The sequence below is a fragment of the Malurus melanocephalus genome, unplaced genomic scaffold, assembly GCF_030028575.1.
Source record: "Malurus melanocephalus ecotype Western Australia unplaced genomic scaffold, MMel_1.1 scaffold_49, whole genome shotgun sequence".
In the NCBI taxonomy this organism is placed as follows: Eukaryota; Metazoa; Chordata; class Aves; order Passeriformes; family Maluridae; genus Malurus; species Malurus melanocephalus.
Window position 1 is genome coordinate 2631376 of NW_026623281.1, and position 12561 is coordinate 2643936.

Consider the following 12561-nt stretch of genomic DNA (forward strand, 5'->3'; position numbering starts at 1 on the left):
TATTTAAAGGTTAGTGCACAGCATTGCACTAGAAAGAATTAAGATGTATGCGAGGGGAAGGTGAGGATGCAATTCAGATAAACTCTGTAATTCCTTTTGGAATTGAAAAATGTTAAGGAGTTTATGCCCYTGAAGTCATAGGAACTGCAGTCATGGAAGGACCTAAGAGTAGTCCTGGAAAAGTGCAGATATGGTGAGTTGTCCAGTGCTGCTAATACAGTTGCTGAAAACCACRGAACTTTTTGCTGCTGTCACCTTACTAGTGCAATGTTCTGACATGATACTGTAGCATTAAGCCAGAGTTATCCTTATGTGGGTAACAGGGTCGRGAAGATGTTTAGAAACTTTTGTTCCATTAAGGGTTAATTTGCCACAATATTGCATAGTGCAGGTGTTTGTTAGGGATGATGTTTTCCGTGTTTTAATTGAGGATGCCTTCGACAGGCCAAAAATTGTGCTTACAAACCACCAGCTCTGCAGTTCTTTTTCTTCTGTACTGCACAATTTCCACATACCTTTAGTGAAGTAACAMTTGTCAAATGTTCTGGTTTTAACAGAAATCACTTCATAACTGGGTAGATGCTCTTCAGCAGTTCATGGTGGGATATATGAGAAATCAACACTCTTGTTTATGAATATATTAGGTTTCTTTTAGACCTTTACTTTTTTTTTTTCTAATGAACGTCTCATGAAGTAGGGTGTGTTTCCATGGCCCTTTGCAAAACTGAAATTTTTTGTCTTCATTGTAAGAGAACTGTTAAAAATTTGCCTCTGTTTTTTTCACAGGATTCAATTTTGTATCTTTTTTCTTCTCTGCAGTCATTGCATTTTTCACTTTTCTTTAAACTGTATTCTCTTGAAATGAATGATGAACATCTAAAGATTTTTCTGTTCTTTAAAGAAAAACTTCTAAAGAGATGCCAAAAAATTGAGGAGAAYTCATAATACAATTTGTGTGTTTCAGCTGATCTGTTGGAAGAAATAGCTTTCTGACTAGGTACTTGTAGTCTTGGTAGCTTCCTCATCAAAGGGTCTGAGGCTTCTACTGAGAAGTTATCAGGCTGACCTAGTAAATGATGGGYAACCACAGCTTTTTGATAAGATTTTTGGCACCTTCAGTTGTAGAACAAGCTATTTAAATGTTGAAGGTAGACACCCCTGCAGGCAATGCATGAATCATTTAGCTGACATAAGGATTCAGGAGCCTGTGAAATCCTGCTGCCAGGGATGACTACCAATTCACCATTTGTGAAACAGTAAATTTTCTATGTGCCTTAAAAGAAATGAAGGACTACAAAACTGAAAGGGGAGCTGTAACCATAACKTACAAGCAGCATTTTAGCAGGGAGTGTTGATCTTGCTTTGCTTTCCTTGGGTTGCAGAACAGGTGCTTGTGGGAACATGTTTGTGAGCATTTGTTAGTGAGTGTGGCTGCTCTAGAGGTGTATGAGGGATGGAATTAGATAGATGGGCAGAAAGCATCTTGCCCATATAAGCTGATAGAGCTGTCCTGTGTTCAACTCAGGACAGTTTATGCACAAGCCAGGTAATGTGCATGTAAAYAATTGCATTTGTTCTTCTGTCGTACTTACTAAAGCTAAGGGTTGACTTCGCCATTGTAGCTCTAAAGATAATATCAATGTCTGTATAAATTTTAAAGCATGTGGCAATGAAGTAATTCACAAAATTTTTAGACTTTTCAGTGAGTGGTTACTGCTTCAAATACAGTTMACATAGATTGGGATAAAACAAAATATTGAACTCAGAGGTGGAAAACATGGCTAATAWTAACAAGCTCAGTATAATCAGTCTTTAGAAATCTTCATTCTTTGAAAGTCTTTTATTTCAGGTGGACAACCTGGGAATAGAAAGTTCTGGCTTTTAGTTGTGTATTACTGGCTTGCAATATCACTTCCCTGTTCTTTTAAGGGAATGGAGCTCATAGGAATGTTCTGTCTTCCTAGGCAGGATTTTGATGTGTGATTATTTTCATCTTGCTTTTTRAGCATGCTCATAAGACTTAGATTGTCCAAGTACACTCCTGTTAATGAGTGCTGATAAGGCACTGCTGCAACCATTAAGATAGCCCTGCAGAGAGCAAGATAAGAACCTGGACCTTTTTGTGTTCGAAAGCTTTTATTTTTTTGTCAAATAACTTCATTTGTCATGATGCAATTTAAAGGCTCCAGCAATGCCTTGATTGAGGCAAGTGATGAGCTTGGTTTTGGCACCTTTCTGTTCTGCGTCATTCTGCAGTTGAGTGAGATCTTCTGTGAGATTTGGAAGGAGGAAGGAGTACCCTGTCTTGGAGTGTAGCACTGTTATATGCCTTCTAGCCTGAACATAAGAAAACMCAGAGAATAAAAGGCAATGCCTCAACACTTGTCTCTGGTGCTTGCTGCTTTGTCTCCAGTTGAAAGGGTTTTTTTGGGGTAGTCTGAGAATAGTGAAGACATGGTTATTTAGGTGAAGCAAAGGATTGCATGTGTGCTCTGCCAAAGMCTTTTAGATTTTATGAGGTCACTGTCTCTCACAGGAATTCAGAGGAGAGGGTAAAGTAGCTTTTGGCTACTGTCATGTGGAYTTATCTTCTAAAGGTCTGTAGTTTTGTGTGTGACTCCTGAGGGTTTTTGGAGACAAAACCAGAACTTTTCACTCATCCTGTAGGAGATGTGACATTTTTCCCTGAACACGTTGATGAAGAGAAAAAAGTCTCTTCAGTTCTGGAAAAGAATTCTGGGATCGTCTCTTTGAAACGTAAGGGAAGACCCAGGTTAGAATAAGATTTTCTTGGCTTTTGGAGTGTACGTTGTTTTTCAGGAGCTTCTGAAACAGCGAGACTGCACCAGGAAGAGGAAAAAATGTGTTCCACCAGGTGGTTTCCTGACTCTGAGAGGAAGAGTCTCTGAAGAGACAAGGATAGGAAGGAAGGGCTGCAGGCTGCTGATTGCTCTAGTGTGGGTGGAGCTGCAGYGTGAAATTATCCAGGCAGTGGAAGAGTATGTAAAAACTGAGTGCAATTCCTATTGCTGTTGATCAGACCTAGGGGCAGACTGACCCACAGTCAGTTTGTGTAAAGGGTTGTCTTGCAAGAATTGTTTAGCTGCTGCCTACATTTGAGAAACAATTTTTCCTGTTTTCTCAGCTGGTGGTTTGATTCTGGCGGTATAGTCAAAGGGAATCAAAGTGTAATTGGAAATGGATAAATGGATAATGCTTAAAAGTGGTCTGGGGCACAGTGTCTCTGAATTGGCATCAGTATTGTACATCTGTGCAGAGCCTRCAGTTTGATGCAAAATGTTAAAGATTTTTCAATTCTAAAGCAGGAAATAACCAAATGCTGCTAAATGGTGTTTTAGTTTCCTGTTCAAAGGGGCTCAATTGAGCTGCTTTGTGTATGTTTCTATCTAACCTTTCATGCAGTATATGGCTTAAGTGACTCTCCAGTACAGCAGTGAATTGGCTAGTCCAGTTTGTTCTTGTTTACRTGTCACTCAGAGTCTGGTGAAAGGCAAGTTTCAAAATGTTGCACTTTTTTGAAATAGCTGACTTGGCTACTGTCACCTTGGGAGCACTTTTGGTTATCCTTGCTTCTTCTCAGCTGCCTGTTGTCCCATTCACTCAGCCATTTAGTTCAGTGAGCTGAAGAAAGTTAAACTTCACATTCAGTTTGGGCAGGATTARTCCCCTGGTCTGCCTCATAGCAGTCACTTGAATGCCTCTGTGAAAATCACACAGACTTCTGAGGTAGTTTGATCACCATGGTGAGTTTTACAATAGTTTTCAGTGAGATATTTTAAAGTGTCTTGCACRTAGTCTTTAAAGCAAAAATATTTCTTTTAATTTTTCATTTTGCTGCTATTTTATTTGTTGCAAATTGGCTAACTTCATAATTGCATCTGTCAATGTAGTGGCTGATAGCTTTGGTTCTTCTGCAAGAACATCCTACTTTACTGGATTATTGCTAAAGAAACTTAATGTATCTGGTTTAATTGCTTCTAGTGAAAACTATGAATTTCGTGTCTTAGCTGAATTAAGTTTTAGATTTATCCACATTGATTTTATGAGACTATTTCTTTTTCTTCTGTTGAACTCTATTTTAATTGTAGATAACTTGCATAGATGCCTATGGAAATAACTTCACMAAATAGTACAGTTTCTTAAAACTGAACATGAGAACAAGGTTTGTGTTCCAAGGTGAAAATAATGCATGCTAGTGAAAAATCTACTTAATCAAGAATCCATTACAATTTAATTAAGAAGGTAATTATAATGAAAGGCACAGTCTGAAGAGGTCACCCTGTTTACAAATTCAATAGCACTATATTAGCATTCTAGTGCCCTTAATTTRTATACAGAGAATGGAATATGTGTCTTCGCAATTATTTTTTCCACCCTGTTTTCTGTAGAAAAAGTTTCCAAAGATCCAGCTGTCTACTGTGAAATTTACCTTGATTACTGCAAATTGTACCAGCTGTMTTCATCTGTCTCCCTGCATTCCTGGAACATTTGGAATGAAAAGGATGAAGGATGCATCAATTACATGCACTGTGCACATAATGATATGCACTTAATGACATGCAAGTTTGATTACTGACTGTTTTCCCCTCTTTCTGTCATCTGAAGATCACTGGTTAASATCTAGGGTTAATCTTGATCAATATTCTGTTTACATTGATGGGGTTTTTAATAGTATGTTTAAAAGTTGTACTTTGATCCAAATGATCACTTTAGATGTTCTTAACATACTCAGAGTCCAAAGTGAGTAGTCACTGTGCTGTTGCTTATTAGCCAGCATCTGGAAATTTATTTAGCACTGCTTTGTCCTGGCATAACTCCATGTATTAGCTGTGTTTTGGTTGTTTAAGGCCCCAGATATGGCATATCRTAATTCCTGCTGAGACAAAAGCGTCTAACGTAATTTTGAGTAATTTTTATGGAATGACATGAATGRTGCTTGCAGCCCTTTTTGGCTTTGCTTTCCCCCACTCTCCCCAGCACAGTGAACTCAGAACAACTTCACTTGCACCGAATGAGATTAGGGTAAGCAGCATGTGAGCCCAGCAGTACTTAAAACCTACTCACCTGTTTTCTTGTGCGACTTGTAAGAGGGTTCCATTTTTAGTGCTTGCCTGTGATGCCCATTCAGTTCATGGGAGGTGCTGCATTTCCTATTGAAAATGATTCCTTTTTCAAAGTGTTTTTTCAGTTGTTGGGATTTACTTATCAATGTGTGTAAGTCTTGGCAGTGGGGAAGCAAGCTCAGCCCTTTCTACAGAATAAATGAGTCATTTAGGTGGGAAAAGACCTCTAAGATCCAATTAACAAATCTGCCAGGTAATCAGTGTCACAAAATGCCATGTCTGTGTATATTTTAAATATGTCTAKGAATGGTGACTAAGCCACTTCCRTAGGCATCTTGCTGCAATGCTTGATAACCCTTTCATGGGACAAGTATTTCCTAATATCCAATTTAAACTTCCYCTGGTGCAACTTGAGGCCATTTCCTCTTGTGCTGCTGCTTWTTATGTGGGAGAAGAGACTGATACTTGCGTCAGTGCAACCTGCTTTCAGGTAGTTGTGGAGAGCTATGAGGCCCTCCTGACATTAGCAGAGTTGAATGCTTTTTAAGTAATGAGGAAGAGCTGCCCTTGGATTATGCAGAGGTCATTTTAGTTTGATTATTGAAATTGGATGTTGCAAACAAGCTGCCTGAGCATTGGAGAAAGCAAATACAATACTAAAGCAAGGAACTCTTGCTTCATTTGGGTGAATGTAACTCAGGAATGTTTATTATACAAACGTATGAATTAGTGGAGAGTTTGTGTGTTGTCAGTTAGATTTGTTGTTTATGTAAAGTAAGCAAATGAACCATTAATCTGCCTTGATTCAAATGGGCTTAAACAAGGTGCAGATTCACAAGATAGGCTGTGYCTAATCAGAGAAGAGGCTAATACARTGAGCCTTGGCACTGAGAAKTTACAAGGAGTCAAGGTCTGGGATTGGTACTGTTAAATGACTAAAGAGGGAATAACCTCAAAGTGCATTAAATATTCTGTTGTCTTCATCCTCATACAGAGAGGTTCTCTGTGCAGGCAGRCATTTTATAGCAATCATTGCAACAAGCGTAATTCCCAGTTGCATGCTGCTGGGTAGGATTGTCAGTTAAGTACTGTGTGCTCCTTCAGTAATCATGAAGAATCAAATTACAATGCTTTCTGAGAAGTAATTTATAAAATGCATAAATGCTGTGGAATTAGTGTCCTTCAAATGATTTTTGCAAGAGATTGACTCATGGGGAGGAGTGTCCTGTTACTGTTGTCTCAAATTACAGGCAGTATTTGTTTTACTTGAGTAGTAGTGCTACTGGCCAAGTTTTTTCAGAATGTGCTTGATTAGTACATCTAATTTTTTTTTATTTTTTTTTTTAATTTTAGCTAGCTGGAGTGGCCTTCCTTGCAGCTGGTCTGTGGGCATGGAGTGAAAAGGTAAGGATAGAAATGATTGGTCTTACTTCAGTGGCTGCCTCCTCCTGCTCCAGTAAAACTACTTCCTCAGGAAGCAGCGATGGTTAAATGTAGCATCTGAGCTCAGGATCGTTCAGATGATCTAAACYGAGTTTAGTTGGAATTTGCTTCTTGTCCCTGATCCAGAGTTGAGCTGTGACTCTTGATATTCAGAGCTTTGTTATGAACTTGTATGAGTAGGACACTAGSGAGAATTTAGCCTTTATAAAGAGATTCTCTTTCAAAAGCGTGTTTTCTGAAATATGTTTTCTTACCCACCTCCTTTTATTACAAACAAGTATTTGTGAGGAATATCAGCTCTCTTTATATTAAAAAAAAGCACTAGTTTATCTAAACATGCRTCTTTCCAGTGCTTCAGAAAGATGGTCCCAGTCTGTTGTCCATCTGTTGTCCAATTTATTCCCCATGGAGTGCTTAAGGGATTGTGTTTCCATGTAGAGGAACAAAACTGGGGAACATGATGTAGTTGAATAACTCTTATTTTTAGCAAAGGTTTCTTGTAGCTATAAAACTTCCTCAGCTGGAGGAAGTTGTGTGGATGTGTACTCGGAGTTCTCCTGTTACAAGAGAGGARAACAATATGGGTGTGGAAATGAATGGTTCAACCCCTTGAATGAATGTAAAAACACGGAAAGAGTGACCATTACTAGATTTACTGATCTGCATCTCAGTCGGGAGTGGAGGGCGGGTGTCCTCATTGTTCAGTTGTGCCACTAAGTGATAAGAGTTCAATTACCATCATATGTTCCGTTTTTCTTAATTGAAATGGCTATACACAGCAGCTGTGCACATACAGAGAGGTTCTGAGATTCCTGTGCTTKTTGGAAGTGAGTTTTATGATGATCTTAATTCTGTAGTATTTATTCTCCTCCCTGCTTCCTATGTGCATGCACACATTCTCATAACTAGATTAGTGCTATCATTGCTGTATAGTAAGCAACCTATCTCAACACACAAATGCATTTACCTCCTATTTTGTTGTTACAAAAGAATTTTCTTTCCAACTTTTTAAGGAGTGTGTTAAACTTGTGTTGAATTTGTGTTCTGTAACATTCAAACATTCTTGATTTGTAGATAAACACATAGGATCTGTGTGGCTGAAGACCAATATCTTACAACTTATCTCCATTTGTCAAATTCACTTTATGGTGCACTGWAGTTACTAAAAGGCAAAGACATGCTCTTTCTGTTTTTAAAATTTTGCCCGAACTCTTTCTGCTCTTTGTGCCATCTTGTGAATAAATGTCTTTCTGTGGTTTTGAACTTCTGAATGGCTCATGAAATCTATTCTTTTTTTTTTTTTACATCAGTTGTTCTGTGCTATGTTTTCAATCTTTCATAGTAGTGCTCTTCTTTAGACAACAGTGCCTGTGTTTACAGATAATCATYTTGGTGAGCAGTAGTTGGGGGAAGTAAGAGAAAAACATTGCAGGAACTGTGCTGCAGTGGTAAACCCAAAGATAAACTACTRCTGGTGGAAGAGCTCTCAACATCCTGTCTCTTACCACAGCATGAAGTGCATTAGGTCCATTTATTTTTTTTTTTTTTTGCGTTAGGACTGCACTTCAGATTAATTCCTCAGCAGTCTTTTTCTCTGGCTATAAATCCTATGTTTCTTTTTTAGCTGGTAGAGAAACTGCTGGTTTGTTGGAAGTGTTGAAAATACTATATGTGAAAATGTTATTATTCTGACTCCTCTTATCCAGTGTCTCTTAACTGGTGTATCCTTATGATTTTTTACCTGGCTTTAGTTATTCTGAACAGTCATGTCAAAGTTAACTTCCATAAAATTTTAAGAGTCACTATCTGTCTCACCCCACACTGCAAAAATCACTAAGAGAATGATTGTAAGCTGTTGCTAGAAACAAGGTTAATAATAGTGAGCCCTCTTATCAGGAAAACAGTTTTTGTTGTTAAAATGGTTTCAAGAAGGATGCAAAGGAAGATCTGGGAAACCAGAGGTTACTCAGCCTGTCTTCATTCCAGCAAGTTTGTGGCTAGTACCAAATGGAGAGGGAGCAGTCAGTCTTCAGATCAAGACTGTCRTTTAGAGGGACTTCAAGAGCATGGAGTAGTCACTGTTCTGTGTGACTGAAAGAAAGACCTGTTGTGAGTTTTGTTATAGAATCTTCTGACACTGACTTCAAGTGTCACACTGCATTCCTGTGTACCTACAGGAAATCTGTGTTGTACAGGGCAGCCTGTACTTTGAGGAGTTTGTACCAGGTGCAGATGGCACAGGCAGAAGTGCCTTTAGGGAAAGGGGTATGATGGGATGAGAGTTTTCTGAATTATCCCTTGTTTCTGTCCTTCAGGATTTTTGACTWTACATCTTTTTTTAGGGAAAATCCCCATAACCTTCTTTTTAAAACAGCATGTTGTAAAAAATGTCATCCATCAGGTGCTTTGTCCTTAGAATGTCTCTCCCTTTCTGCCACTTAAACATTAGGATTGGAAAATTTTTCTTAATTTGTTTTTAGGCAATATTGGAGTGCCCTTCTGATTGATGCATTTCAAGTTAATATAAAATACTAAKCCTTTTGCCTTGAAACTAAATGAACATTCAGTGATAGTATTGAGCTTTTGGCACCATCTTGTGGAATTCTGTTTGGCACACAGACCTAGGAGGATGTGATCTGAGAASCTGACCTATTCAAAAAGTTATTATCTATAACTTTAGTAGTTCTTCTGGTGGGGTGAAGAAAACTGGTATTGTCAATAACCGTTTTAYAGCAAGACTTTTTTTGTGGGTGTTGCTGTTGGCAAGTTAGAGGGTTTGCTGCAGTTCACTCAGAATCATGTGGAAATCATCCAGAAGGAATGCTGAATGAATAACATGCTTATAGTGATCACATTCTGTTCTGGCTTTTTCTTTCAGGGTGTATTGTCTGATCTGACAAAGGTGACTGGTCTTCATGGTCTGGACCCAGTGGTGCTTGTCTTAGTGGTGGGAATAGTGATGTTTACTTTGGGATTTGCTGGCTGTGTAGGAGCACTGAGAGAAAACATCTGCCTTCTGAAGTTTGTAAGTAATACCGTTAGATGAGGGATTTATTACATATGTGAAAGCTGCAAGTGATGAAGAAACTGGGAGCAAAATCGGATTATTAATTTAGAGTTTGGTTTGTTGCAAAGTATATGGTAAAATTGCTGCCTTTACAAGGCTCTGAGTGATGTTATTGAAAGAAGAGGTGGTACCAGCCTGTGGATTTTCCTCTTTGTGGAACATGTTCATCCTTCTCTCTTTCCCTTTGTTCTGCTCTACAGTGATGTTATATTATACCAGAATCTAACATTGTGATGTTATGGAACATACTTAGTCAGTTAGGAGTTACTGAGATAATATAGTGTAGTGGAACAAAACCCCTTAAAAATTTGAAGTTTTTTGTAGATGTTGGGTGGGCAAAACTTTGGCATTTCAGTGACTGAAGTAAAATTTCTTAAATGGTTGATTTTATACTGAGGCTTCTTTGCTTTAGATCTGAAAACAGTTAAGCTGGACCAAAAATTCTAAAAAACAAATTTAAGTTTAGAAACAATCCGAGAGGTAATATGAAGGCTACTTCAGCCCTGTGTTTTACAGATTCCCATTTATTAATATTTTCACTGCTGTACATAATGACTGTTTGATGCCCTTTTTACTGTCAAGTTCAGGTGACCAAAACAAAAGGATAACTCTGCCTCCTGGGCGTTTCTTTACCTTGTAGCTTATTTGAGACTCTCTGTACTGAGACAAAATTTGAATCTAGTTCTCTGTGTCTGTTTCTGGTGGTATAGGGATGCATTCAAAATGAACTCATATTTTCTAATTTACGACTTTTTTTTTCAGTTCTGTGGAACGATCGTGTTTATATTCATGTTGGAGCTGGCAGTAGCAGTTATGGCTTTCCTGTTCCAGGACTGGGTGAGGGACAGGGTAAAAGAATTCTTTGAGAATAACATTAAATCCTACCGAGATGATATTGACCTCCAGAACATCATTGATTCACTACAGAGAATTGTAAGTTCATATCCTGTCACTTCTTTGATGCCTTCTGTGAGAATATGTACATTTGAAAGTTTTCATTTTTGTTCCAGAATTGTCATACTTAGTAGCTAATGGTTCTGTGTTACAGATGTGCTGTTTTTCTTCCTTCTGTATTGAAAGCAGCAGGGAGGAAAGATAACCTGAGATCCAGGGTTGTTCTAATGTCCACTGTGGAAGCTCTATCAGGCWTGCATCTGCCTTTGACCTTCCTCATTTGCTCCCCTTTCCCTTGCTCCCTAAGAGAAAACTTTCTCTTGAAAAAASTTTGCAATGGAACTGATGGTACCTGACAATTACATCTGAGGTGATAATTTTTATGATTTTGCTTGACATGCTGACAGGTGTTTCCAGGARCAGTATTCCAGATGTATTGCTTTGATTTCATAGAGCCCTGTTAGTGATTACTCCTTTTTTCTTACTCTGCTGTTGTCATTGATTCTGTACAGACTTATGGATGGTTAAGATTTATAAGCAAACTTACTGTTTGGAGGCATTTTAGAGATAATTTATTCACTGAACAAATATTCTGGAATGATATTTGTTTCTGTTGCAGAACCATTGCTGTGGTGCCCAAGGTCCAGAAGACTGGGACTTTAACATATACTTTGACTGCAAGAGTGAAAGCAAAAGTCGTGAGAAGTGTGGAGTTCCTTTTTCCTGTTGTATACCTGATCCTGCTGTGAGTTGTTTCCTGGCTTTGTTATTTCTCTAAGGCTCTAAAGTTATGATAGGAAGTACTTCCTGAATAAGGTGTTKAAGAGCTTTAAGAGGTATACTAAATGACAAAAAATTACTCCTGTGCAGACAATTTTTTTTTCCTGTAGCATTATGTTTAATGAGTCCAAATGTGCCAACCTATTAGGCAGCTGAAAATGTATTGTCACCAGGCATTGAAGCTATTTTAGTATAGTTTGGATCTGAAGTAGTGGTGGCTGGCATTTTTTATTCCCAGTGTGTTGTTTCCTTGGATCCCTGGCCTTTGTTACCTGGCTCTAAGGACCTGAGAGTGCTGTCTAAGCAGTGCATTTGCCCCAATTAGTGTTAATATTACACCACCCCCTGTGCCAGACAAGCCAGTGKAACTCCACTTGCTGGTTGGTTGTCAGTAACTAGTGAAGTGCTCATGTATGAAGTTTAAAGCTTCTGAGTCAGTCTTTGGTTTTGGCCAGTGCTTTATGATATTAGTTACAGCTCAAAATCCATCCAGCAATCCTTGTGCTGAGCAGATAGCCATTGGTAAGTTCTGTTTAATACCTGGTAGGCTTCTGATTGTATTGGAAGTCARCCAAGGAAAGACTTTGTCAGGGCCATATTTCATGTTCACATTCCCCAGTAATTATTTTGTAGTTTAGTTTGGGGCAGTACTGTTCAGCTGCAGRTCTTTCTGTTGCTGGTGTTGTATTTAAGTAGGCAAAAGGATGCTTAAAATCCTTTTAATGTGARATTGTCTTACTAATATTCCAGCATAACTCATTCTGTATTTTGTAAATGCAAGTATCTTACCYGTGTGCTAGCAGTGCAGTTTTCATGTTAAAAAGTTGCTAGTTGAATACCAAGTGATAGAAGCAGCTGAGATTTCTGGTGCAGGATATCATCTTTCTCGTACACACMTTTGCTTTGTCATTAATTTTCTTGTGTTCTGCTAGGGCTTTGCTTGTTTTTGCTAAAAATGTTTYTTAAAATGGTCAGCTCTGATAGTCCTGRTATGTTTAGGAATATAAAAGAAAAATGCGCTGTGAACAGAAGCGAGTAGAATTCAGTTGATTTATTTAAAACCTCTTTTGCTTTGCAGCAAAAAGTTGTGAATACACAGTGTGGCTATGATATCAGAAAGAAGGTAAGGTACTGTCACGTTCTGTGCCTGCATAGGCAAAACTATAAAAATGGTGGGATAAAACTATAAAAATGGTGGGATTGCTGATGGATGTTGGCTTAAAAGTGTGGGAACTAATTGACTGTGCTACATCATACTACAAGCAGAGCAAGGTAGGCATTGTCCTTCATTTA

General features: G+C 38.4%; 1 protein-coding gene across 1 annotated transcript in view; it reads left to right on the forward strand.

The window, feature by feature from the left end:
* The window catches only part of TSPAN14 (tetraspanin 14), a 31949-nt gene that overhangs the window by 13547 nt on the left and 5841 nt on the right, over positions 1-12561 (forward strand). The window contains exons 3-7 of the mRNA XM_057365228.1: positions 6438-6488; positions 9406-9552; positions 10357-10527; positions 11108-11233; positions 12347-12391. Of these exons, the coding sequence (XP_057221211.1) occupies positions 6438-6488; positions 9406-9552; positions 10357-10527; positions 11108-11233; positions 12347-12391 (540 nt within the window). The remainder of the gene's footprint in view (positions 1-6437; positions 6489-9405; positions 9553-10356; positions 10528-11107; positions 11234-12346; positions 12392-12561) is intronic.